The sequence below is a fragment of the Neltuma alba genome, unplaced genomic scaffold (genome assembly GCF_004799145.2).
Source record: "Neltuma alba isolate B1F8T4 unplaced genomic scaffold, ASM479914v2 tig00007349_pilon, whole genome shotgun sequence".
Taxonomy (NCBI): domain Eukaryota; kingdom Viridiplantae; phylum Streptophyta; class Magnoliopsida; order Fabales; family Fabaceae; genus Neltuma; species Neltuma alba.
In genome coordinates, this window is record NW_021634758.1 from 26,980 (window position 1) to 50,599 (window position 23,620).

The window sequence follows — 23,620 nt, forward strand, 5'->3', positions numbered from 1 at the left end:
AGAGAGAGAGTTTAATTTGTTGGGGCCCGATTGGTACGCCGGAATTGGGCCCCGTTTCTGGTTCATTCCGACAATTGGGTTCACAGGTGGGGATGGACTCACTGCAACTTGCCTGGGGGCAGGAGGTATTATCCTTTTCCGTTTTTCTTTTTCTTTTTAATATTTTGATTTCTAATTTGGTTGTTGGACTTTTGCATGTCACTTTCTTCAAAAATACTTCTATAATATATATATATATAAAATATTCAATAGAGGAAATTATTCTTTCTTTCTTTTTAACTACTTCACAGGCATCACTAAAAATAGTTAAAGGAATTCAATTTTTCATAAAATTTAAATGATTCTCAATATTACCCTTATTAATCATGTTAAATTCCAATATCATTTTAATTTTCACTTTCTCTCACTGCACTTATTGAACATGAGCATATATGAAAAAAAAAAAAAGAAATACTTAATGCTTATTGAAACTATCAAAATGTCCTACAAAATGCAACAAAATTCCTTGTAAAAGATTTATTATAATATGAAAGGAAGGGATATTTTCACGAGAGCGATTAATAATGAAGAATGAAGAGAATTTAAATTTACACAACTCAAAACACCTCGCAATACCCAAAAAATATATGCTTAACATTTTCAACAAGAAACAAGGTTGTAACATGAGATTTTATTAGGTGACCAGCCCCTCCTCAAGCATTTCAAGTGAGCAACCAGGAATATGTCTGGATTGAAGAGGTGCAAAGGAGAGAAGTAACTTCAATATAAACAGTTTTGTTTAATTTAAGAATATGTTTTCCCTTTCCCATCTTTTCTTTTCCTTATCTTTTCAATCTAAACAATTCGAAATGAAAAATTATCATATTTGAGTCTAAAATTAAAAGAAATCCATCATTAAGATTTCTTCTTTCCTTTCTTCTCCATTTTTCTCGTGCACCACAATATTTTATTTAGAACATCCAAGACTTCAAGTCGCAGGCTTACTTGCTTTGTTCCACAAAAATACAGGGTGCCTCCATAGCTTGTGCAATCTTTTCCTCAATCTTAGCCAACGATCACCGTCATATCTCCTATATCTATATTCTGAAGTTCTAATCTCACGTCTAGAAGGCGTGCTATCATGTATAACACATTCACTTTCCTCCGAAATCCATAGTTTCTCCTTAATTCTCCATTCTATTCTTCCCAAAGTTGAAGTCCTTAAGAAGTTATCCTTGAGACTTGGCTTTTTAGTACAAGAATCTTCATTCTTCTCACAAGCTTCCTCACTGTTAAAGTTTGAAGGAAGGGGATCAGTTTCCAAATAGGGAGAATCTGAGCATGGAGAAAGCCGCCTCGCCTCAGCATTTGATTTGTCTCTTTCTCTAAGGACTTTCAGAATCAATGTCTTCAGGAACTTCACAACTTGAACTGCATGAGTCAATGCAGTCAAAGGATCCATTATCTGCATAACACCGGCCAATCATCACTGAGCACGCCATATACATAGATTGAAAGAATCACGCAGTACGAGCACTTAGATTTCCAAACATGTTTTAGATCGTTTGGAAATCTTATAAATCAATAATTATTTCATTTGGCTAAACATATCGCTAGTCAGGTAGGAGTTCTTGAGAAGGCTTCTCAGATAAAGAAATGATGCCATTGTGAAACATTAGGTTCTCTTGCTCGTAAATTTAAAGTTGGTAAACGAATGGGCTTTGGACAAATAAAACAGTTCCCTCCAGGTTTTGATAAACTAACCTGTGTCATGTTGGGAGCAAAAACCATAGCAATGTTGTGTGCGTTCATCTTGTTGAACTCTTGATGCTCCACAACATCTGCCATCAAATTGATGACCCAATGCAGCAGTGCTGCTTCTGTTGGAGAAAGCAACTTCACTAGACTAACACAATCCTCTTCTGCTTTACAATTTACCACCTGTTCCGGCGTGAGAGAATCTAGCACTCTTGTTGGAAGTTCTCTAAACCAAGCCTACAAGCCATGAAAAGGATGGTCAAAATGCGCAAAAGAGATTCTTCAAAGCTCCACAAAAAGCTATCAGCATTGACTGTAACATTTAACCTCTAGACGCAACAGTTAATAAATTGAGGCATACATTAGCTCCAAACTCAAACTCAACAGAAGTCCAAGCTCTTTTTGTGCACAAATCTTTCTGCAGAAATATGAATCAGGGCATGTTGGAGATGCCTTTCCAAGTAATTTGCAGACAGTATACAGAAAGATTTAGCGAAGATCCTAAAGACAATATTTTTCCACATGCTTAAAAGAACCATTGACAAAGCCATGATTTAGTGATAAGAACCAAAGGTGAAAACCGATTTGGCTGACAAAGTCGAGCAGGGTAAAAACCTTCGATGCAGTTTTTAAAGAGTTTTGCTGCTAGATTCTGTAATATAAACATGATATATGAAGATCAATTATCGAAGAATCAACAGTGTGATGCTGACCAATAAAGAATAACTACATTGGTTTCCTTTTATTGTAAAACCTGAACATAAGAACTATCCGTAGGTACCTTGATCAAACCAGATAAACAATGAACATCGGTTCCGTATGGGACTGCACCTTTGTTTAGCTGATCACGGACAGATTCCTCTTGGCTGCTCTCAGCATTAATTCGAAATATTCCTTCTACCTAAAGAAATAACCATGTTAGATTAAGCCTCAAACTTAAATTTATGATGAACAAGTTAAATGATTTCAGAAACTAATTGCTAACTGAAACATAACATACTTTAAGGCCTCCCTCGGAATACAGTTGCTTTTGCATTGACAGCAGAATTTTTGGGACGCAGTTTCCTCTGTCATCATAAGAGCATTCCATTGACTCTGCAGAAACCCCAAATACCTTCGCACTGAATGATATTAACGCGATATAAGAGCTAATGCCAAATAAACAGAAAGATAGATAGTTGAAAGACAAAAACAGATTGGCTCCCAGCTATTGCCTTCCATCAACAAACGCAAGACCACGTAAGGACAATTTGCAAATGGTATTGACTTTGAAGCCGCAAATTTAACTCTTCCTTAAAAGCTAGGTCATTATAGAAAGCTTTACAAATATAAATTAACAACATTCTCGAGTTGTAGCATCATAACGGTGAAAGTAGCGGTGGTAGGAATCCAGGCAGGTAGTCGAACCCAAAAGATAATCCCTTGGTCCCTTTTTATAAGCAACAGCTACCATCTCTTTTTTGTCTCTAAGTATAAACAACATTTATAAGTTGTCTTAAATTTTTGTAGTGAATTCCCTATTTTACCCTCATTAATTATTTATTTTAATACTCAATATATTTATTATCTCGTTTCCTAAACCATTATCTTTCTATCACACGTTTTCTTTTTTATATAATTCTCTTTGTTATAATAATTTTCTTATTCTCTCTCTTATACTCTCTCCCCCTCATAAATAAGGGCATTTTAGTGAAAATTTTTTTAATTTCTACATATTTATTGTCTTGAACTAATTTTAACAAATATTTTGACCTATGTGATTAGTTCCAATGTTACTTAAATAATCAATAAAATCAATAGACATAACTAAAATTCGGAAAATCATGCGACGTGTAAATGAGCTATTCAAACATAACTCAAACATAACTATACGGGATTAGACATAAAAGTCAACAAATGCATTAATTAAATCAATAAAATCATTACTTGGAGGCTGGGATGGGAGTATAATAATCGATAATTATAAGCTTGTATCTCGTTTATGAAGAGTTACGTAGAGTTCTTAGCAGCGGCTTTACCTCGCGCTTCTCGGTACCTCCGGCTCGAGCTCTGAGGGCAAATCCAGAAACCCATGAAGCCTATCGAAGGTGACGTGGGAGACATGGCGAACCTCCGTCGGCCAGCTGATATCCATGGAAGAATCATCCTCCTTCTCTACACTACAGGTTACCAGCGATTTTTTCAGCGCCTCCACCACGGTGTCTAGCATCGCAAAATGAGATTGATTATTATCAGCAACACCAACTTTTGAGATGGATTTTCTCGAATCATCATCTCCGACCAACTCGTCTTCCGCTTCCTCCTGCTTTTTGAAATTGCAGAGAGATGGACTCAGAGGAGATGGGCTGAACTCAGTGCGACGAACAAATTCCCAGGATTTAGATCGAAATAGCCGAGTCATGGGGTTAATTGACTGGCAAGCAATAATGGGTTCGTTTTAAGAGGATGTTACGAGAGTGGCTGTAGACAGAAAAGAAAAACAAACGGAAAAAAGAAAGGAATGAAATTTCGAGGGGAATGGGAGATGGAACAAGAGGAAGAAGAGGATGATATTAATTGGGAGAGATAGGATTAGTGACTATTGGGATTGGAATGCGATGGTTTGCTGACAAAATTAAATAATTGATATGGACATGGTTGCAGTGATTTTGTTTGGATGTAGGGGTAAAGAGAAAAAAGATGGAATGATGAGCGCCAGAAAATTGCAGGAGACGGAGGAAGAGACAGAGGGAGTGAGGTAGGAGACGCAGAGAAATACAAAACACGTCAGGGAGCTGTTAGCTAATTATAGAGAGATCCGTGAGCCCCTGAAATCCTGCAAGCCAGAATCCTTGACTCATTCCGTGATAATTCGGGATGGGATCCAATCAGCGAAACCAGGAAAACTGTACTTAGTTTTCTTTTCTTTCTTTTTTTTTAAAAAAAAGGAAAGTACATAGCAGTTAGTTCCTCCCCCCCCAAAAAAAAAAAGCGGTTAGTTACTTACGTGGCCTAGGCTTGACACTGTTAAGCGAATTGGACCTGGAAACGGGCTTCATAATGTTGGGCCCGTGCCTTAAAAAAAGGGCCTTTTGGAACAGCCCAACGAGTCAACTCATATTTCTGGCTTTAGCCCTGCAGGTATATTTCCAAACTATATTCTTGTTTTTGTTTGGAAATTTTATATTTTATATTACTTAATATTGACATTGATGATTTATGCTTTTTATTAAATTAAATTTCCTTGATTATAGCTATTTATATGAATTCTTTTGGACTGTCTTTGGATGGATAGATAGATTTGGATTTGGATTTTGGATTTAAAATCTCACATCTAAAATTTATGTAGTTAAAATCTTTTTGTTGGGGTTCACATTGAAAATGACAATGTTAACGTAAGTATTTGAAATAACAGGGTTAAAATGAAGACTTGAAATTCTAAAATATTATGATAATAAATCCATAAGTTTTTATCAACTCAAGTAATGGGTTCAAATAAAAGAAAGCAAGAAGCAGCAAATCAAAGAACAGAATCGCATGGCGTTTGCCTGTGCGGGCCCCTGTCTCCATCTCTCAAAATCAAAAACCAACGAGATAAGAATCCATCACCATGCCAACGCCCCCCGGAGGCAAAAATGAGGCAGTTTATATGGTTTAGTTATAGTTATTAGTCGTAGCTATGGTTTTTAAGACAAGCTTTGAGACTCGAGAGAGCACTGTGAAACAAGATTGTTGACCTAAACATTCTCCTTGTCTCCAACAGAAGTGGTCAAATCTCATTTGGAAAGAATGATCAAGTCCTTGTATTTACTCAAGCAAGGAAGGTTACAGAGATTATGCAGGCGGCAGACTTTAATCTGTTCGCAAGATACAGCAGATAAAGCAATAGGAAAGCAGAATACACAGAAAGAAATAATTCATTCAATCATGGTGGAAGGAGATGGAAGGTTCCCTTCCTATTAGTTAAAGCTTAATACCAGTGAATACTGATATGAAGACATATAAAGAAATAATCCATTGATTATCTGCTCTGTTTGCTTGCACATATTCCGCCTGAAGAAGTGAAGATTCTGATATGAAGCTACTTGATTTGGTACTGTAAATGTGAGTATGTAGCTGAGAAGGGAACTGTGATAAGAGGAATTCGATTAATTTGTACGAACCAACAGTGATTTGTTGACTAGAAACACAGCATGAGGAACTCGTGCTTGTGTGGCGCAGCAGAGGCTGCCTCCACCAAGAACAGGAGGGCGCAAATACATATAGGTAGGTAGGTCCCTTCCCTCACTTGCGTTACTATTTTCTTTCTGTGAAAGTTCATTCATTTTCATGCTGGTCCCATCTGCCCTACACGAATCTCCTGTTCCATTAATGCCAAATCTTTTTTGCCGCACAGATCTCATGTGTGTTTTTCTGAAACTTGTCCTATTTAATCACACTACACAACACAGTGAGTCAGTGACGGGTAAGGGATGAGATGAGATGAGGTTTATGAGGCTATATAGTTAGGTAGAATAAGCGTATATACAAATAATGATGGATTGAGCTTATCTTCAATGCCTTGTTGTGCTTTGGCAGCTTGCGTGATTAATTTGATCCTCACTATTATTAAACTAATTAATCTTGATTAGTCAGCTGATTGGACTCACGTGCGATTTCAGTTTGAAGCGATAATTAAATACCTGACCCCAGCTATTAATTAATGCTGTTGAGAGCAAAGGGAGTGATTTTGTGGCTTTTTTTTTTGGACCTGAACTTTGTGGCATTTGCTGAGGTAAGCATGACGCCCATAAGATCAAACATAGGCCTCCTAATTAATGTTATTTTCGGTTCTGATTATAAAATCTCGTTTACAATCTTATAACGGAGGTAGTATTTCACCTTGCTGCAGAAGAATAGGACTCTGAACAATTTAGTTATTTGAGAGAAAATAATGAGAAGCAACCAAAGATTAGTTGAAGCCCTACCCGAGGGCGCTGCAGTCAATGGCTGCTGCTAAATTTTGACAAAACAAGTTCTCATTCTGAACCTTTGGGAACGTTGTCATGCTGCTCTTCCAAGTAAGCAAATTAATTAAATATGAGAGTTTAATTTGTAAATATTAAGTATATTAAAACATATTAGTATTAAATGAATTTTAAGGGACTCATTTAATTTATATTTAATATTTTCAATTTAAGATTTAATTATTTTACAGTATTTCAAATGATCCCTATTAAAAAGCGCACCACACTGACTGGTTTTGGGAAAAAGGACTAGGAGAGATGCGGACGATGATGAGAACACGGGAATGAGGAAGGAGTATGATAACTTGGACTAGAAAATGGATGCTCTCATCCAGTGTCACATTTGTGCACTTTTTTTGACCAATTAAATCTAAGAACTTTGGATTCGGTGCTCTTTTTCTTTTTATTTTCCCCTCTTTTCTGGAGACACAAGGGGGAAAAAAAAGAAAGGTAGAGTAAAATCTCAACATGCCTAAAACAGAAATTCAAAAGAAAACCCAACAGGAAACCCTCGTTTCGGGGCCTTAGCACTGACATGGTGGGCAAAGCAAACAAACAGCAAAATAAACTAAATTCTTTTTTTTTTTTCAAGCCAGCTGACTGCTACAAAATAATATGATAGGGGATGAAAACGAAAAAGAAAGTAAGTGAAAAGAATATTTTTATTTATGAGATATTTTATGATCTAATAAACTGGTGTTGGTGGACAAGAAATCTGATCGGCTGAATTTAAAGAATAAAAATAACTAAATAATTTTAATTTTTAAGTGTCGTTAGAGTTTATATAAGTTTTCGAAATAGAGGTTGAAATCAAAAGTTCAAATTCTTAGGGTTAAGGTGCGCCCAGCATCCCCAACTATTTTTCCAGGTGCATCCAATGTCCTAAAGTAATTTTTGATGCATCCAGTGTTCCAAACTAATTAAAATGGTGCATCCATTGTCCCAAACTAATTAAAACGGTGCATCCATATCTCCGACTAACAAAAAAGTTAAATTTGACCGTTAACTTGCTGACTCAGCCGAAGGTTGACCGAAAAATCCTACGTGGCGGACACATAGGCATCTGATGTGTATTATTTTGATGAGTTAGGGTGCGCCCAGCACCCGGAATTATTTTTTTAGGTGCGCCCAGTGTCCTAAAGTAATTTTTGGTGCATTCAGTGTCTCAAACTAATTAAAACAGTGCGTGCACATCCTAGGCTAACAGAAAAATCTCGTTTGACCATTACTCCTGTGTGTTTGCCATGTAAGATTTTTTGGTCAACCTTCAGTTGAGTTAGCAAGGTAACGGTCAAACGAGACTTTTCTGTTAGCCTAGAATGTGCACGCACTATTTTAATTAGTTTGGGATATTGGATGCACCAAAAATTACTTTTAGGACATTGGATGCACCTGGAAAAATAGTTCGGGGTGCGGAACGCACCTTAACCTGTCAAAATAATATACATCAGACGCTTATGTGTTCACCACGTAGGATTTTTCAGTCAACCTTCGACTGAGTCAGCAAGTTAACGGTCAAACTTAACTTTTATGTTAACCCGGGATATAGATGCACCGTTTTAATTAGTTTGAAATACTGGATGCACTGAAAATTACTTTAAAACACTGGATGCACCTGAAAAAATAGTTCAGGGTGTTGAGCATACCTTAACCCATTCTCTTATATATAGAAGATGAAAAAAACAAAATTAAAAAGTGGTTTTAAAATGTACTAATATTAGCAGTACGAATATCATAAATTTCAAAGGGTGACATCCCCCTAGTTTACAGGTTGGGACCACAAATGTCGAAATGGTCAAATGTTAGGAAAATTAGAGGGGTCCATCTTTTTACCCAAACTTCCTGATTACATATGTGAAGTTTATGACTCCAGGTCTCCAAGTTTAGTACTGACGATGCCTCTAGATTTTGTAATTTTCTGTGCCACCAAGCCAATTTAATGCGCTCCAAATCACAACACCCCCAACGCAAAGTCACAATTAAAATACTCATCTGTTTCTCCCTTGCGCGGAGCATTTGAGATTTTCAATTTGGGGAGTGTTTGGATAAAAACAAAATCATAATTTCAGAAGTGCTTTTACGGATTACAAAGTAAATATGTGGAGGAGGTTACCTCGTTTTGAAATACTTCTGAAATCACGGTTTTGGAGCACCCAAACAGAGCCTTAATTCTAAAATAAGAACATCATTTTTGTTTTACTCTATATACGTACTCGTCTAGTTTTATTTACAGGGAGAGAGAAGAGATTTTTTGATTTTATTTATAGGATGTTGAATTTTTTTTTTATAAATGTATAATTTTACCTTTCATTTATTAATGTGTTGACTTTATTTACATGAAGTATAGTATATATTAAATAGGAATAAAATTAAAAAGTTATTGAATTTTAAATGAGAATTAATAAAGTTTAAGGTTTTTCTTGATCCGTGTGAAACATATTAAAACTGACTTATAAATAAAATTAGAAAAACATTAAATTTTTGGATTAATGGGCAAATTTGTCTCAAAAATTTGAGCACTTAATTTTTTATCGGTGCAAATTTGAGGCAATGTTACCCTCTATTATTAAAAATATTAACTGTTAGTTTTTTAACAGTATGGAGCGTTAAGTATTAATTATTAAATAATGAGCATTTTCTTCCAAAAAATATTATAATAACCAAACAATTATTTTTTTAAAATTTGTAAATTAATTAAAAGAATTTTATATTCAGAATAAGGGAGAGCACCCCACAATCAAATCCTAGTGATTCTATTACCCCAAAAAAAAAAAATCCTAGTGATTCAGTGCAGCGCCCTGAGCCTTAAAATTTAAAGGGAGGATAAAATGTTATATTTTAAAATGTTAAAATAATAAATTTACTATTTTTACTGACTAAAAATGTTCACATTATTAATTACAAAGGATCATGGAAAATCTCGTTTTTATCTAACAATTAGATTGTTTTTAGTGATTTAATGTGGTGACAAAAACACCTGATTTAAGATTTGTTTGTATTAGCTTGTAAATAACTTTTTAAATGTAATTTATTGAATATAAGACAAATATATTTAAAAAACATTTCTCGATTTACATAAACTTGTTTAAAAATCCGCTTTAAACGGAACTCCACACGCCCTTGATCTGTTCCATCTTCAATTCAATCAACCCCCTCGATCATCTTCACTCCTCTCTTATTTTTCTTTCTCTTCCCCCTTCCTTTCCTTTTCCTTCCTTTCTTTCTTTCCTTCCTTCCCTCCTTCCACCTGATTTCATATCACTCTCCTCAACTCAGTCTTGCTCACTTGATTATTTATTCCGTTCCCACATTATCAATCAAATGGATGAAGTTAAATATGATATGTGACATACATGATTGACTATTGATTGTAGTTGGTAAAAGAAAAAAAAAAATTCCTTCAAATCAGGAAAAGCAGCAAAACAGTAGTACTTTCTTATTCCCATATATCACGGGCTACTCAGCAAAACACCAAAGTACTTACAGTTGAAAATTGATGCAACATTCTCTCGTCACTATCATCACCAAAAGCAAAAAGAACCTAACCAACCACTATGAATTTACAGTGCTACCTTCAAGATCTAACCCGAAAGATTTCGTTTCTCGGTCACCAACTTCTGGGTCTGATCAGCTAACTGATAGTCAGAAACCAAACAGAACCTAAACACTAGGATTGCTATACAGCCGGAAAAAGATCACTGATTCCTAGGGAAAGATCTTCAATTTCTTTCTGCTTTTTCCGTTACCGGCGGCTTCGATGAGAGTCTGTCAAAATCCGAAGCAGCCGCCGTGAGTGTGGTGGTGGTGGTGGTGGTGAAGAGACCATTCCCGGTCGATCATGTCTTGAACGGACCTGAACTCCTCCACGTGGCAAGGAATCGTTATGGCGCCCTTTTGATCGAACCCGAACTCTTCTTCTGCCTCCTTCAACAGCTGCAAGAAGAGAGGGTGATTGAAGTAAATCACAGGCACCACGAATCTCTGCAAATCATCTTCTCCTTGACCCACCCTGATCGCCAAGCAACCTTTTGGGACGTCTCTGAACTCGTGCTTCTTCCCATGGATATGAAAGCTCCTCAGAGTCTTAGGTCCGCTGCCCATTTCTGTAAAACCAGAGCGAAAGACAGAGGAACAAAAAGGGCTCCAACTTTCGTACGTGTTTCCCAAGAAAACAAGCAAGAAAGCAAAAGGAAAATGAGAGTTCGAGATGCGAATCTCAGAGAGCTCGAAACGCCGGCCTCATGACTGATTCAGAGCGAACGAGAAACGCACGCCCACCACAAAACCTTGCGGATGTACTCCTATATAAGACGAGAAGAGGAGAGAGAGAGAGAGAAATCCAGTGAGATTTTGTGCAGTTTTCCCCTAAAGAGAGCAATCGATTCTAGACCGTTCGATGCTGATTATTAATTAAATACTACTATATGACGTAAAATATCCCATTTATGCACCTTTTATGTAAATCGAGACAAATTCTTCTGACATATTTGTCTCGTATTCTATAAATGACTATTAAAAAACAGTTTATAAACTACTTATAAACTGTTCCAAATATTCTATCTGATTCTATATACAATCTTTGATTTATCTAATTTAAAATATAAACTTTATTTTTTTGGTTTATCTAAATATTTATTTTTATTTTATTTTATTTTTAGTTGATTATATTTAGTACTTTTTCTCTCTTATTAATATTACTCTTATATATTTTTATTATTTTTTATTTATTGTCTTTCATTTATTCTCTTAATAAATAAAAATAAATTTAAAAAAAACATCTAACGTATTTATTATTTTTAATTATTAATTTATTAAACATGAATTGATTATTTAAAGTTTATATATATAGTAACGGAACGATATTTTATTAAAAAGAATTAATAAATAAATAGGGAAGAATTCTGGTAGGTTTCCCGCATCCGCCCGTCCAAAGCTTTCCAGTTTCAACAACGAAAGAAGAGAAATATGCAAGATAGGCAGATGGGTTAGAATCAGATGCATCACATTTGTTTCCATCATAGTGCTCCGACGATCCGGATGAATTTGGAAGATGACGTGGTGTCAGTTACGGCCGGGAGGTGTTAATTGTTTATTCGTCAAATAAAATTTATCAAAGAATGCAGACTCACCTTAGATAAGAGAGAAAGGGAAAAAACAAATCTTTGGCCAGAAAATTAACTGTTTGTGCGAGCAGAAGTGACACAGCATTAATTTCTTTACTCACATTGTTCAAAAATGTCTCTCCTGATATATATGCTAGCACTTAAAATAAAATAATTCCCCGCCATAAGGTATTTCGATTTTCTCAAATAATATAATTTCATAAAAATTAAAGAATTAAAATATAATTTTAATCCTTTATATTTACATAAAGTTTCAATTTAATCTTTTAACTTAAAAAAAATATAGTTTTAGTCATTTAATCTTAAAATTGTTAACCAAATAAATGATGATATTGAAATTTTAAATGTTGATAAAACATTATTAAATGTCAATATATTGAGTTTAATTTTTAAAATAATCATGATTATTATAAAAAAAATCATTTGAAGCTAATAATTTTATAGTTAAATGGCTAAAAAAATAGTTTTTCAAATGAAGATATTAAAGTAAAATATTATACAAAAGCAAAGCACACATACGCTTTCCTCAAATTAAACTTACAGGACCACGCTTTTTAAACCTTTTGCTAGCAGAATTAAACACCTTATGACGCCATCGCTCACGGAATTTATAATCAACAGTTCAAAAACTTACACAGCATCTAAGTACTGAAAGTTGAAAAGTTTCTAACCTTCAAAATCATGTTGGCTAAATTACCCTTATAATGGTTGTATTTTCATTAATAGTACTACGTAATTATAAGAGCTAGATAACTAATTTAAAGAGATTAAATAAAAAATTTAAATTAGTTATTTATAATAAATAGGTGTTGTCTTTCCTAAAATATCCTTATAATCAAATATATTGACTAAAATTATCATTGTTAAAAGAACTATCTTGAAAATATATATAAATATGATAGACAAAATGATTAAAATTTTATATTTAAAATTAAAATAAAATTAAAATAAAATCTTATATTAAGAATTAAAAATAATATTATTAATATTTAAAACTCACGCATGTTTCTTTTTCTTAAGCAATTAAAAGTAAAAAAGTAGATAAGGCTCAGACTGGTCAAAAAAAAAGATAAGGCTCAGCCTTTTTTGCAAACAAATCTAGTCACTGACGAGGAAATTTTTTCCCGTACGAAGAGCACGTCTTTCTAGAAGTAAATGAATAACTTTGTTCTCTGGAGGCCGGAATACGGATCCGCTGATCGCATCGTACCCCCAGAGTACAACACCAGTTTCTGACCGTCCGATTGTTTCGAAGAGCAGTCGTCATCGTTATGAGGTGAGGAATGGGTCCCACGGGCAAGTCACATGGAGCCTTTGGTGGACACGATGTAGGGAATCTTGAAATATCATAAGCGCAATGACAAATATGTCCTTTTTTCCAATTGTTTCATTTCGTGGGCCATTCCGCTGGTCTCCACCGCTGATGGGTCCCACGGAAGACTGTTGTGGTGCATATGGAGTCGGAAATCATTTTCCGTGGACCCCACCAGTTGCTAATCCTGGGCGAGTCCTTTTCCTGCGGGTCTTTGTGCTACCTTCGGCTATTGGAACAAAAACAAAACGAAAATTGAAGCACTGCCCCCCCCCCTTTTTTTGAAATTCTATAAAGTCTGTTTTGTTTGAGAGGGGTTTTCTTTTAGATATAAAATTTATTTTGTAGTATAAATTATACTATAAAATAAGTCTTATATTTATATCTGGAAAAGTATTAATTAAACATTATTATTAAAATTATTATTCTTCTTGTCTTTAATGTAAGATCTAATTAGAGAGTTGATATTAGTCTTATATATAAAGCCTGTTTCATGTGTTTACCAATTTTTTTCAAATTAACCTTATTAACATTCCTAAGAATAATCAAGTAGAAAAGGGAGGGAGAAAATTATGAAAGATATTTAGAATGTTTTAGAAAAAAATTTATCATATTAATTAATTTAACTAACATTCTTAATCTACTGATATTAGTTAATTAGATGTTATATGAAGTACTCCTCTGGTCCTTAATATAGGACCCAATTATTGAGTTGGTTTTGGTCCTAAATATAAGACTCATTTCTCATATTTATCAATTTTCTCTAAATTACCCCTATAGATACTCCCTCAACTATAATCAAGTAGAAGAGAGAGATGAGGTATTAAGAAAGATGATTATGGTGTTTTAGGAAAAACGCATCATATTTCTCATAATTAACTAACTTACCTAACTTCATTAATATAATCAAATTAGTTAAATGAGTCTTATATTAAGGACCGGAGGAGTATGAGAAAATTATAATGTAAATTGAACATAGATCCGCATGTATACCCTCCACCACAGGGCGGAAGAACTTTTTTTTTCCCTTTTTAAAATATTAGCTTTTTTGTTTATGATAAACTCAAATATTAGCTTTATATAACTAGATGGCGGTAAAACACAGGAGGCACGAGGTTGTGAGGCAAAATCTGCAAGTTTATTAAGGAGGTAATAGAACGTGATGCTTGATCACAGAGTATGAAAATGAAGCCACATGGTTCACCATAAATATTTTTTTTTTTACTGAGAAACTGAAAAACTCTATTAATAACTCAAAAATATAAACTCAAACATAAACTAACAACCCTTCATTAAAGAGCCACCACAAAAACAAAAGGTAGAGGTTAATCAATGATGACAAAATTTTCTATAATACTGCTAACTTTGCCATATAGTCAGCCGCTGTGACAAAAGACCGCTCAACATGCATGATTCAACCTGACGACCCAGTTCCTATGAATAATTAATCTTGCCTCGTCAACAAGGTCGCTGAACGGATGGCTGTAATCACATCCTGTTGCAACCGTGTTAATAGCGTTGATACAATGAGATAAATTCAGACCTCTAGCCCAACAGATTTGAGTGGCGTCAAAGAACGTGTATTATGGTTAATTATAGATAGTGATATACATTGACTTGCCTCAGGCAAGAGTGGCGGGCGACTCATCGCTTGCAGACAAACATTGCAACATGGACGGGGAGTACTCAAAAAATGGAAAGGTCAAAAAGTTGGAATACCGTCCAATGAGGAGCAGAATAAGTAGCATCACTTTTTCAATAAAGGTATTATTATGCTTATAATAAAATACTGTTTGTCGACTCCATTTATATTGGTTTTGTGAGATTTCCATTTTTGTCCGCATTTTAATAGAAAGAATGGCAGGACATCTTTATCAAGAGCCAGATGAACAATAATATTTATAATCTTAATGGCTTGACTCATTCAGAATGTGATATGTAGTGGATAGATTTATCATTTAAGTATGTGAAGGATTAGAAGCACTTGAAAGATTGAGGGAAATAAAGTAAATGAGCAGATGATCACATTTGACCAGTTCATAGTTATTGGGGAGTGGATTATCGGTGAGGTTATATGACTCTCAATCCGTTTATAATTAAGTGCGATCTATGGATGTTTTTTTTTCAGCGGCCAATAATTATTAATTATTACTATATACTATTTCTAGTTTTTGATATAAGACATGATTGACTAATTTGAGTAGATTAAAAAAATTAGTTATCCATAATAAATTAAATAGATATTATCTTTTCTAAAATACATTTATTAATAATATATTAACTAAAACTATTATTTGACGGGACTTTCAACATGTATAATTATTATAATAAATAAATAAATATAAAAAAAAATAAATTAAGATTTTATATTTAGAATAAATTAAATATTAAATTAGTTTTTATATTAAAGACCGGAGGTAGTAAAATACAATCCCCTGCTAAATCTTGTCGAGAGCGAAGACCAGTCAATCTCCCGCAACTTTTATAATTATTATTTGATCCAGATTGAAGGACAATTTGTCATATTAACAAAATTTCTGTCTATTTTATCTTTTCTCCCTTTGCTTTTATGAGAATGCATTAGTGGTCATAGTGTGATTGATTAGTCTTCGATTGACGATACCAGTCTCTTAATAACGATTCTTCAAAATTTAATAAATACTCATTTGATTCAATTTATAAATCACTTTCTACATATTTGATATAAGTCAAGAAAAATATTAAATTTCACTAACTCTTATTTAAAATTTAATTTATTTTTTATTTTATTCTTATTTAATAACATTATGCTTCATGTGAATAAATTCAATACAATAATAAATAAGTAAAATTGCACACTCGTGTCAAAAGTTTTTCTCTTTATTCTATAAATAGTATCAAAAAATTTATTTTCTCTCTACTTTATAAATAGAATAAGAAGAGTAAAAGAGAGGTCCTTAAATGAATTTGATTTATTTTTTGACTTTAATGACACAGATAAGAATAAAACTGGAAGTGACTGTCATTTTTTTCATAAGGTTAAGGATAAATAACTTTTCATGATATATGTGAATTACTCCTCCGGTCCTTATTATAAGACCCAATTTGACTTTTTATTTGGTCCTAATTATAAGACCCAATCCATTTTCTCTTTATATTTATGCATTTTTTTTCAAGATAATCCTTCTAATAATGATAGTTTTAGCCAATATACTTAATTAGCAAGGATATTTTAGGAATAACAACACTTATTTATTATAAATAACCAATTTAACTTACTTCCTTAATCTCCTCAAGTAAGTCAATTGGGTCTTATAATTAAGACCGGAGGAGTAGTTATTAGATTTGCCTAATATTTAAGCACGGATGAGTATTATTTAAAATAATGTATGTAAATTAATAAAACTATTAGATAACTTACATAACGATTGAATTTAATTTTGTTTGACTCAAAAACCCTTATTCAATGCATTTTGATTCATCAATCATTTTAAAAGTATAAAACTGAAAGGTGAACTAATTAACTGAAAAAATGGGTCGGCGCTTTGGGCCTTGAGCTTACGAAGTTCATGAGAATAGGCTAGACAGCTGCTCTCTGGCAATAAAAACACAAAAACATAAGAGTGGGGTTTAAAACCCTAAATGAGTCACCATATTTTTCAACATATTCTTTTTTTTTCGGGTAGATTTTTCAACATATTCTTTACCACGCCTTATACAATCGGACGAAGATGTGGGCCCCAAATTATAATATATATGTTTTCTTAGTATATAACTTAATTATTGAATTGATTTTAGTATTAAATATAGGATTTATTTATCATATTTATTAATTTTTTCAAAAATGACCTCTATTGATACTCTCTCAACTATAATTAAGTAGGAGATAACCAGGGAGATATTAAAAAAATAATTATTATATTTTAAAAAAAATATCATATCTCTTATGTTTTACGTTAAGCAGCGGAGTACAAAGTACCTGAGGCAATTAAGAAAAGTATCCTTTCGTTTGGGCACCAAGCTGGGGCCTTGGGGGGAATATACCTTAACAAATTCCTTTGTCTCTGGCCCTAGATTAATTAAATATGTTTTACGTCATCGTCGTCATGGAATCTCCGGATTGGTCATCCTCACCAACTAAACGCCAAAGAAAGAAAATTCAAATACCCACAAAGCAAAGCAAAGAAAACGATTGGTATTTCACTTTTCCATTAAGGCTGCTCAAGCCAGGCGATTATATTACGGGCTTGAAAATTTCTGTGATGGGCATCACCGTTCTGCAGTTTAGCTTCCTAGACGAATCGGGTTATACATTGAACCAGTTAACCTCAAAGCCATCTCATATGTTTTCTGTATCATTAGATTTATCTTTATTCTTTACTTTGTGTATAGAGTAAGGGTGTGTTTGGATAGAAACCAAACCATAGTTTCAGAAGTGCTTTTACGAATTACGAAGTAAATATGTAGAGGAGATTATCTCGTTTTGCGGAAAAAGTGCTTCTGAAACCACGGTTTTGGGATATCCAAACAGGCCCTAATTTCCAGTCACTCTTGTTTAGTCTTTACCTCTAATGTGGTACTCAATAATTATACTAAATTTGTCACTTGCTCCCATTTCAAGCGGTGCCTACCCACATCCGCGCATTGCCTGAGTCCTGAATCCTAAACTACTCAGTAAAGTAGTTAGTTCAAATTTGGCAGAAAAGAAAAGAAAATAAATAGTTAGTCCAAAACCAATGAAAAGAATGTCTAATTATTTTTTTGAAAAAAAAAACATTATATATGTCGTCAACAAAAAGGACGCTTATGTCGTATGATTTAATGAAAAAAAGGGAGAAGTTGGCATTAAAAACAATAGTGAAAAACACGAGAAATTTAAATAGATTTTGAAAATAGATAGAAGGAAAATGTATGTATATAATTTCAATAAAGCATAAGAAAATTTCCAATAATTCCATTAAGAAAATATTGACAAACTCGATTGCTTGCTTCTCTCTCCTCCCGCATTTTTATAAGCTGTGTTCGTGTTTGCATTTTCAAACTCGTGTCAAAGAGAATGGTGAAGTTACCAGCCCCAGGACCACACATAACTTTCCTAATCCGACGACGCCCCAACACGTCTTTAGCCATCGGCTTAATAAAGTTGCAACAATAAGTCAACAAGTTCATTTCTTTTTGAGAAGAAATTGATTGGTGAAGTACTCGTCAGGCCGCCAAAAAAAAATCTCGAACTTGCTTAGCAATTTTAGTGATAAAAAACCAAACCGAACTACACGAAATCTAACAGTAGAAAGATAGAGTAATATATACAAGAGCGAGACAGTAAAAGCAAAAGCAAATTACAATATCAGATAGCTAGGATGGATATGACAGATGAAGTTTTGCTTAGAGGGATGATGTGATCAAAGCCTGAAGCATCCAACAAGACGATGATGGTGGTGTTCCCTGTGAATGATGGCTTCAACATACTTGAAATGCTTCAACTGGCAAGGGATGGCTATGGCTCCTTCTTGCTTAAACCCATACTCTTCCTCTGCCTGCTTCAGCAGCTCTGCAAACAGAGGGTGATTCAAGTAACTCACCGGCACCACTATTCTCTCTTGCACCTCTCTACCTATTTTAATCGCCAACCACCCTCTTGGCGGCGCCATATATCTCTTTATTATCCCTGCTTTTGATCTCTCCTCATGATCGCTCTCAGTATTATCAGTTCCATGATGCGGATGCTGTGTGGCGATCCCAAGTTCTTTCAGTTTAAAGCTCCTATTTCCGCTTCCTACCATCAGCAATCGCTTCACACTTCTGGTGATGAACTCCAGAATTGGTACGTTTTGCAAAAGTTTCAGACGAGGGAATAACGGTGAAAGTCCGCCAAGTAGAAGAAGAAGATGGGGGAGGACAAAGATTTTTTTTTTTGGAGGACAAAGATTGAATGAATGGCTTCTTGGTTTTGAGAAATGGGGTATTGCAGTTGGGAAGAAGGGTTTTATGATTTGGTGCTTTCTGGATAAGAATAGACTTTTAAGCTACTACCGGAAGATGTTGACCAAAAACAAAAAAACCAATGGAAGAGATGGGTATTTGCTAGTGGCGGCACCCAAAGGGGATGGAAATGAGAGAGGACCAAAGTTTGCTATTTAACAATGTCACCTCTCCGTGGATTTGCAAGGAGCGTTCATTGTTTGTTTCCAAGTGGGATTGTAAGTGTAACACTTGAAATGATATATTTATAAATTTAAGTGAGGTAGTATTTAATGTCTTGAATGTTTCAAAAGTAACTGAATTTTATATTGGGGTTTAGTAGTTTCGAGGGAGTGGGTTCGAAAAATCTGCTGGTCGAAAGATATGATGGCTCATTGTAGTTCTTTAAGAAATCAGTATCAATCAGGGGGTGGGCTTGGGCCCGGTCTTATTTAATTCGACCTCATCTTAAAGTAGGCCCCATCTGGATTTTTGTCTCATCGTTTTGGGTGGTCCAGATGGTTGTACAATTTTTTAACCTGGTAGAATTATTCTTCTAGACAATCTTGTTCGAGTTACTGTTAAGCGTTAAATATAAATACCTTTTCCAAAAGAGATTATTCCCTTGATTAACTAGTAACTACATCATAAGGAACTAACCACTTCTTCTACGCCCAACTTTTGATGGTGTTGTACAAATGATACTGAATGACAAAATAGGGTGGGAAAAAAAAAAAAGGCCTGAGGCTAAGAGAGTGAGCATGGGCTAAAGCCTACATACAAGCTCTTTGTTAGACTTAGTCTTGAACCTGCGGAGGGCCTGGTTTGGCATGCGGCATTTTTACAGGCCTATAAATAGATTGAGAGAAATAGGACTAAAAATGTTTGAAGTAGGATTTAAGCCCATCCTATTATGAGTTCCACATAAATAAGCCTGATAAGAATTCTTTGTTGGCACAAGTATCGAGATCTTTTTAAGTGCTAACTGTACACACCCCTCTCAAATAATCATTTTATGAGATGCACTTGAGATTAGCTCTTATAAATGAATGATAAAATGAGCGGAGTGGGTAATGGCCAGGATTCAAAACTTTTCATACGACCAAAAAATAAATTTCTAAATTCATCAAATTTAATATAAAAAATAGCATGCATTTATAACGTTTTATTATTCATAAATCATAAATAAAGTAACTCATCACGCAGACTCTCTGAAACATATAGACGAGAGAAGTTTTCACAATATGTTAATATGAGGTTGAAATATAGATAAGACCCAGCATGTATTGAAACTTTGAATTTTGTATTAAAATCAGCTGCTATCGTCAAGCACAATCCCAATTACCTTTTTCCCAACTAGCCCTCATAACTGATGCATGGGATGGTTTCTTTGATAGATATGGTTATTACCAAAAAAATAACAGCATATGAATATCAATAAGTATAATTAATTAACCATAACAAATTATACATTTTTGATACTTTGTACAATGCAAAATTAAAGTGAAGGTCATTGATGGAAGAGTGTGAGTAATAGTTGAGGGAGGCTTACAGTTATAGCCTAGCAAGTGAGGGAGACAAGTCTAGTAAGTAGAAATGAAGAGGAAAAAGGTGAAAGGAAAGGAAAGGTGCCCAGCTATGGATTCCACTAGCACATGTCAAAAGCTCTAATCACACTCCACACCCTGCCCTACCAATTTACATACATTTATTTTGACTATATGGCCTCATCTCTTTTCACTTCACACTCACAATATAGTACACCCTACCGCTTTCCATGCAACCCTCCTCCCTCCATTGTCCATATATATATGGCTTGAACATGACTTTTAGTTGTTTCTTTAAATTTAAAACCTACTCTCTCTGATTCTATTTATAAGCTTTAAATTTTAAAAAGAGTATAGTTTATTTTATAAGTTTCAATTTAGATTTATTTTAACACTTAATATATATTTTTCAATGTTGCCCTTCATTGTTTTTCTCTTATCATATTTTTCCACGCATTCTCTTTCATCATTTTTCTCATTTATTATAAGAGCATATTTAAAAATAAAAATATATTTCTAACATATTTATTATTTTCAATTAATTTTTATTGTTTTTGAATTAATTATTTGAAACTTATAAAGTTATAATAAAGACCGGAGGGAATACTTTTTAAAACGACAAGTATTTGAGGGGGGGGGGGAATGAGGGCAACGGCAAAGAGGCAAAGTGAAGCTCGTCTTCTCATTTATTATGTCTGACCACAGTATGTAACACAATTATCCATTGATTTTTTCAATATACTTTTATTTTCCTTTCTATTTTCTTAATTGACATGAGTGATAGGAACTCTTAATATATCATTTGGAATTCAGTTCTTAATATCAATGGGTATATTGTAGACAATAGTTGAATGAGGTTTGTTCTAAGAAAATAAATTTTTATATCAAAGTCATAATTTGGTTTTAAAATTTGAATTGAAAAATACAACAAAAAAAAAGGAGCAAGTTGGAAGATTTACATTGGGACGGCATCAATTATTTAGGTGGAAATGTCAAGTCAAATGAGGCCATAATAAAGGCAACGTCGTTGGAATTGAACTGGCATGAGTCACGAGTCACGACCCCATTCTGCATACTTTCTCATACACATATATCATGGTGAAAGCCAGAAAGCAAAGGGAGGGTTGGTTGGATGAACTTTGTGAACCTTTGAAAGGTCAAAAAGATCCAATTTCCCAAAAGCCTCTTCTTTTTGAGACATCGGTGTTCTCATTTTCACAACAAACATGATATTATACTAAAGTGGGTTAAGGAGACAAATTTGAATACTCGCTGCTTTATGTGGGAATCAGGTCTCAATATGGATTTCGTAGGAGGATCTTCTGTTTAGATGGACACATCAGCAGAGATACACAATGTAATGTACGAATTAACGGTATTTCAAATAATGGGTCGTATTCGTTGTTTGTATTTGAGATTTTTACAGGAGAAATTAGCCTCAGAATTTCAATTTCCATTTACGGGTGTGTTTAATAATTTTGTGCACTTGGCGTGAGTTTGAAATGGTGCTAGCCCCTTTAAGCCAGGCCTATATTCAGCTTAGTAAAACGCAAGAACGGACTTGAGGTGGTCCATACGCTTTAAATTTTGGCAGTAGAAATGATTTCTTTTTTCAAGAAAAAATGAAGGCGAAGCACTACATAGAATCATCAAATATCACTAATGGTATTGATATTGATATTAAATTATCAAGACAAATGGAAACGGTGAAAAGGGATGGAGTAAATTGAATGAAGGTCTCAGCTTTTCATGGAATCAATCAATCCCCGAGTCAAAATTAGAATAGGCTTTACCAAACAAAGAAAAAAAGAAAGAGAGAGACATCCTGTTTCCTAGCTTTTCATTTTATGCACTCAGCTTTTTATCTCTTCAAGAGGTCATCGTCAACTTCAGGGTTCACGACGGAAATAAATATAAGCCTCTTTTATTGCTAATCAACGTTGAATACCGCAGAAAAATCCATACACATGACTTGCTTTTAAAGCTTGTGATCGTTTTCAGTGTGAACTGAAACCACATCCAAGTGTGCAATCAATGAAGAAACAAATGAGTCAAATTGGATCCTTTACTCATACATAATCACGTGTCTCGTATCTCGAGATCAGAGAATAACAAAAGAGCCTACAGAGTTTTCCTTCTTTCTTTCTAAGAAAATAGTGATCTGATATGACCCGGTTCAGTGAGTGAACACCGTGCATATCATTCCTCTTGTGTTCCCCTACATGCCTCTACCTAGCTGCTGACTCTTGTGCTTTGCCTAGCATTCTGCACATGCTGCCCTCTTGGAATTAATTTTGCTGTCTCTTCACCCTTCAAATTTCCGATTCCTTGTGTTGCCAAGCAAGAAAGATAAAACAATAAAGAAATTGAAAAAAGGTGACCCCCCTTATAATTACATTAATCATTGATTCAATTCCCGTAGATGCAAACTGTATCTAGGAGAATAGCACAAACTAGCAAGCTTTGATTAGTAGGCACCACATCTGTGATGGTTTCTCGTATACTCTTCACCTGCAGTAAAGGTATTTGCTTAAACATATGTTTGGACTTTGGACCTGAGAAGAATGTATCAGACACATCAAAGGAGGAAAATATTATGTAGCAGAGTCTTTCATTCTTCGTTTCTCCAATCTATACCCAAACATTCTCTAGACGTAATTCCGTAGAATCTGGAGAGGTTGGCGGCATTATAACCCATTATTAGGTAATCTGTCAGAAGTTCGTCTAATATGAAATAGAAAAGGCTCAATCTGAGAAGCTAGTTAGACTTTTCATGACATCGCCCTTTGCTTAACGAAGCAATGACATGTACTTGCAACAACTTAGTTCTACACTACTTCCTACACTAGCATCTACATGCTCAGATCCATCAGTGCGCAGATCTATAAGAAGATATAGTTGAACCCAACAAGCCAGCGACATCCCAGTTGTAAACTTGTTATGATCAAAATGAATAAAAAAGTGGCAGACTCACAA

General features: G+C 34.4%; 3 protein-coding genes across 4 annotated transcripts; all 3 read right to left on the reverse strand.

The window, feature by feature from the left end:
* Positions 1-932: 932 nt before the first annotated feature.
* LOC114752356 (rho GTPase-activating protein 5-like) lies at positions 933-4,496 on the reverse strand. 2 transcript variants are annotated; one of them, XM_028941096.1, is made up of 5 exons: positions 3,756-4,494; positions 2,738-2,858; positions 2,519-2,638; positions 1,744-1,974; positions 933-1,444 (listed from the first exon to the last, which is right to left on the reverse strand). In XM_028941096.1, the coding sequence occupies exons 1-5, from the start codon at positions 4,136-4,138 to the stop codon at positions 968-970; spliced, it is 1,332 nt and encodes a 443-aa protein (XP_028796929.1). In that variant the 5' UTR covers positions 4,139-4,494; the 3' UTR covers positions 933-967. The 2 variants fall into 2 exon arrangements, with proteins under 2 accessions (XP_028796929.1, XP_028796930.1); XM_028941097.1 differs by lacking the exon at positions 1,744-1,974 and having other exon boundaries at positions 3,756-4,496.
* A 5,636-nt stretch (positions 4,497-10,132) lies between these two features.
* LOC114752357 (auxin-responsive protein SAUR32-like) lies at positions 10,133-11,019 on the reverse strand. Its single transcript, XM_028941098.1, has one exon. It carries the CDS (start codon positions 10,821-10,823, stop codon positions 10,491-10,493), a length of 333 nt encoding a protein of 110 aa, XP_028796931.1. The 5' UTR covers positions 10,824-11,019; the 3' UTR covers positions 10,133-10,490.
* A 7,337-nt stretch (positions 11,020-18,356) lies between these two features.
* On the reverse strand, positions 18,357-19,196 carry LOC114752358 (auxin-responsive protein SAUR32-like). The gene has a single exon (XM_028941099.1). It carries the CDS (start codon positions 18,917-18,919, stop codon positions 18,539-18,541), a length of 381 nt encoding a protein of 126 aa, XP_028796932.1. The 5' UTR covers positions 18,920-19,196; the 3' UTR covers positions 18,357-18,538.
* Positions 19,197-23,620: the final 4,424 nt, after the last annotated feature.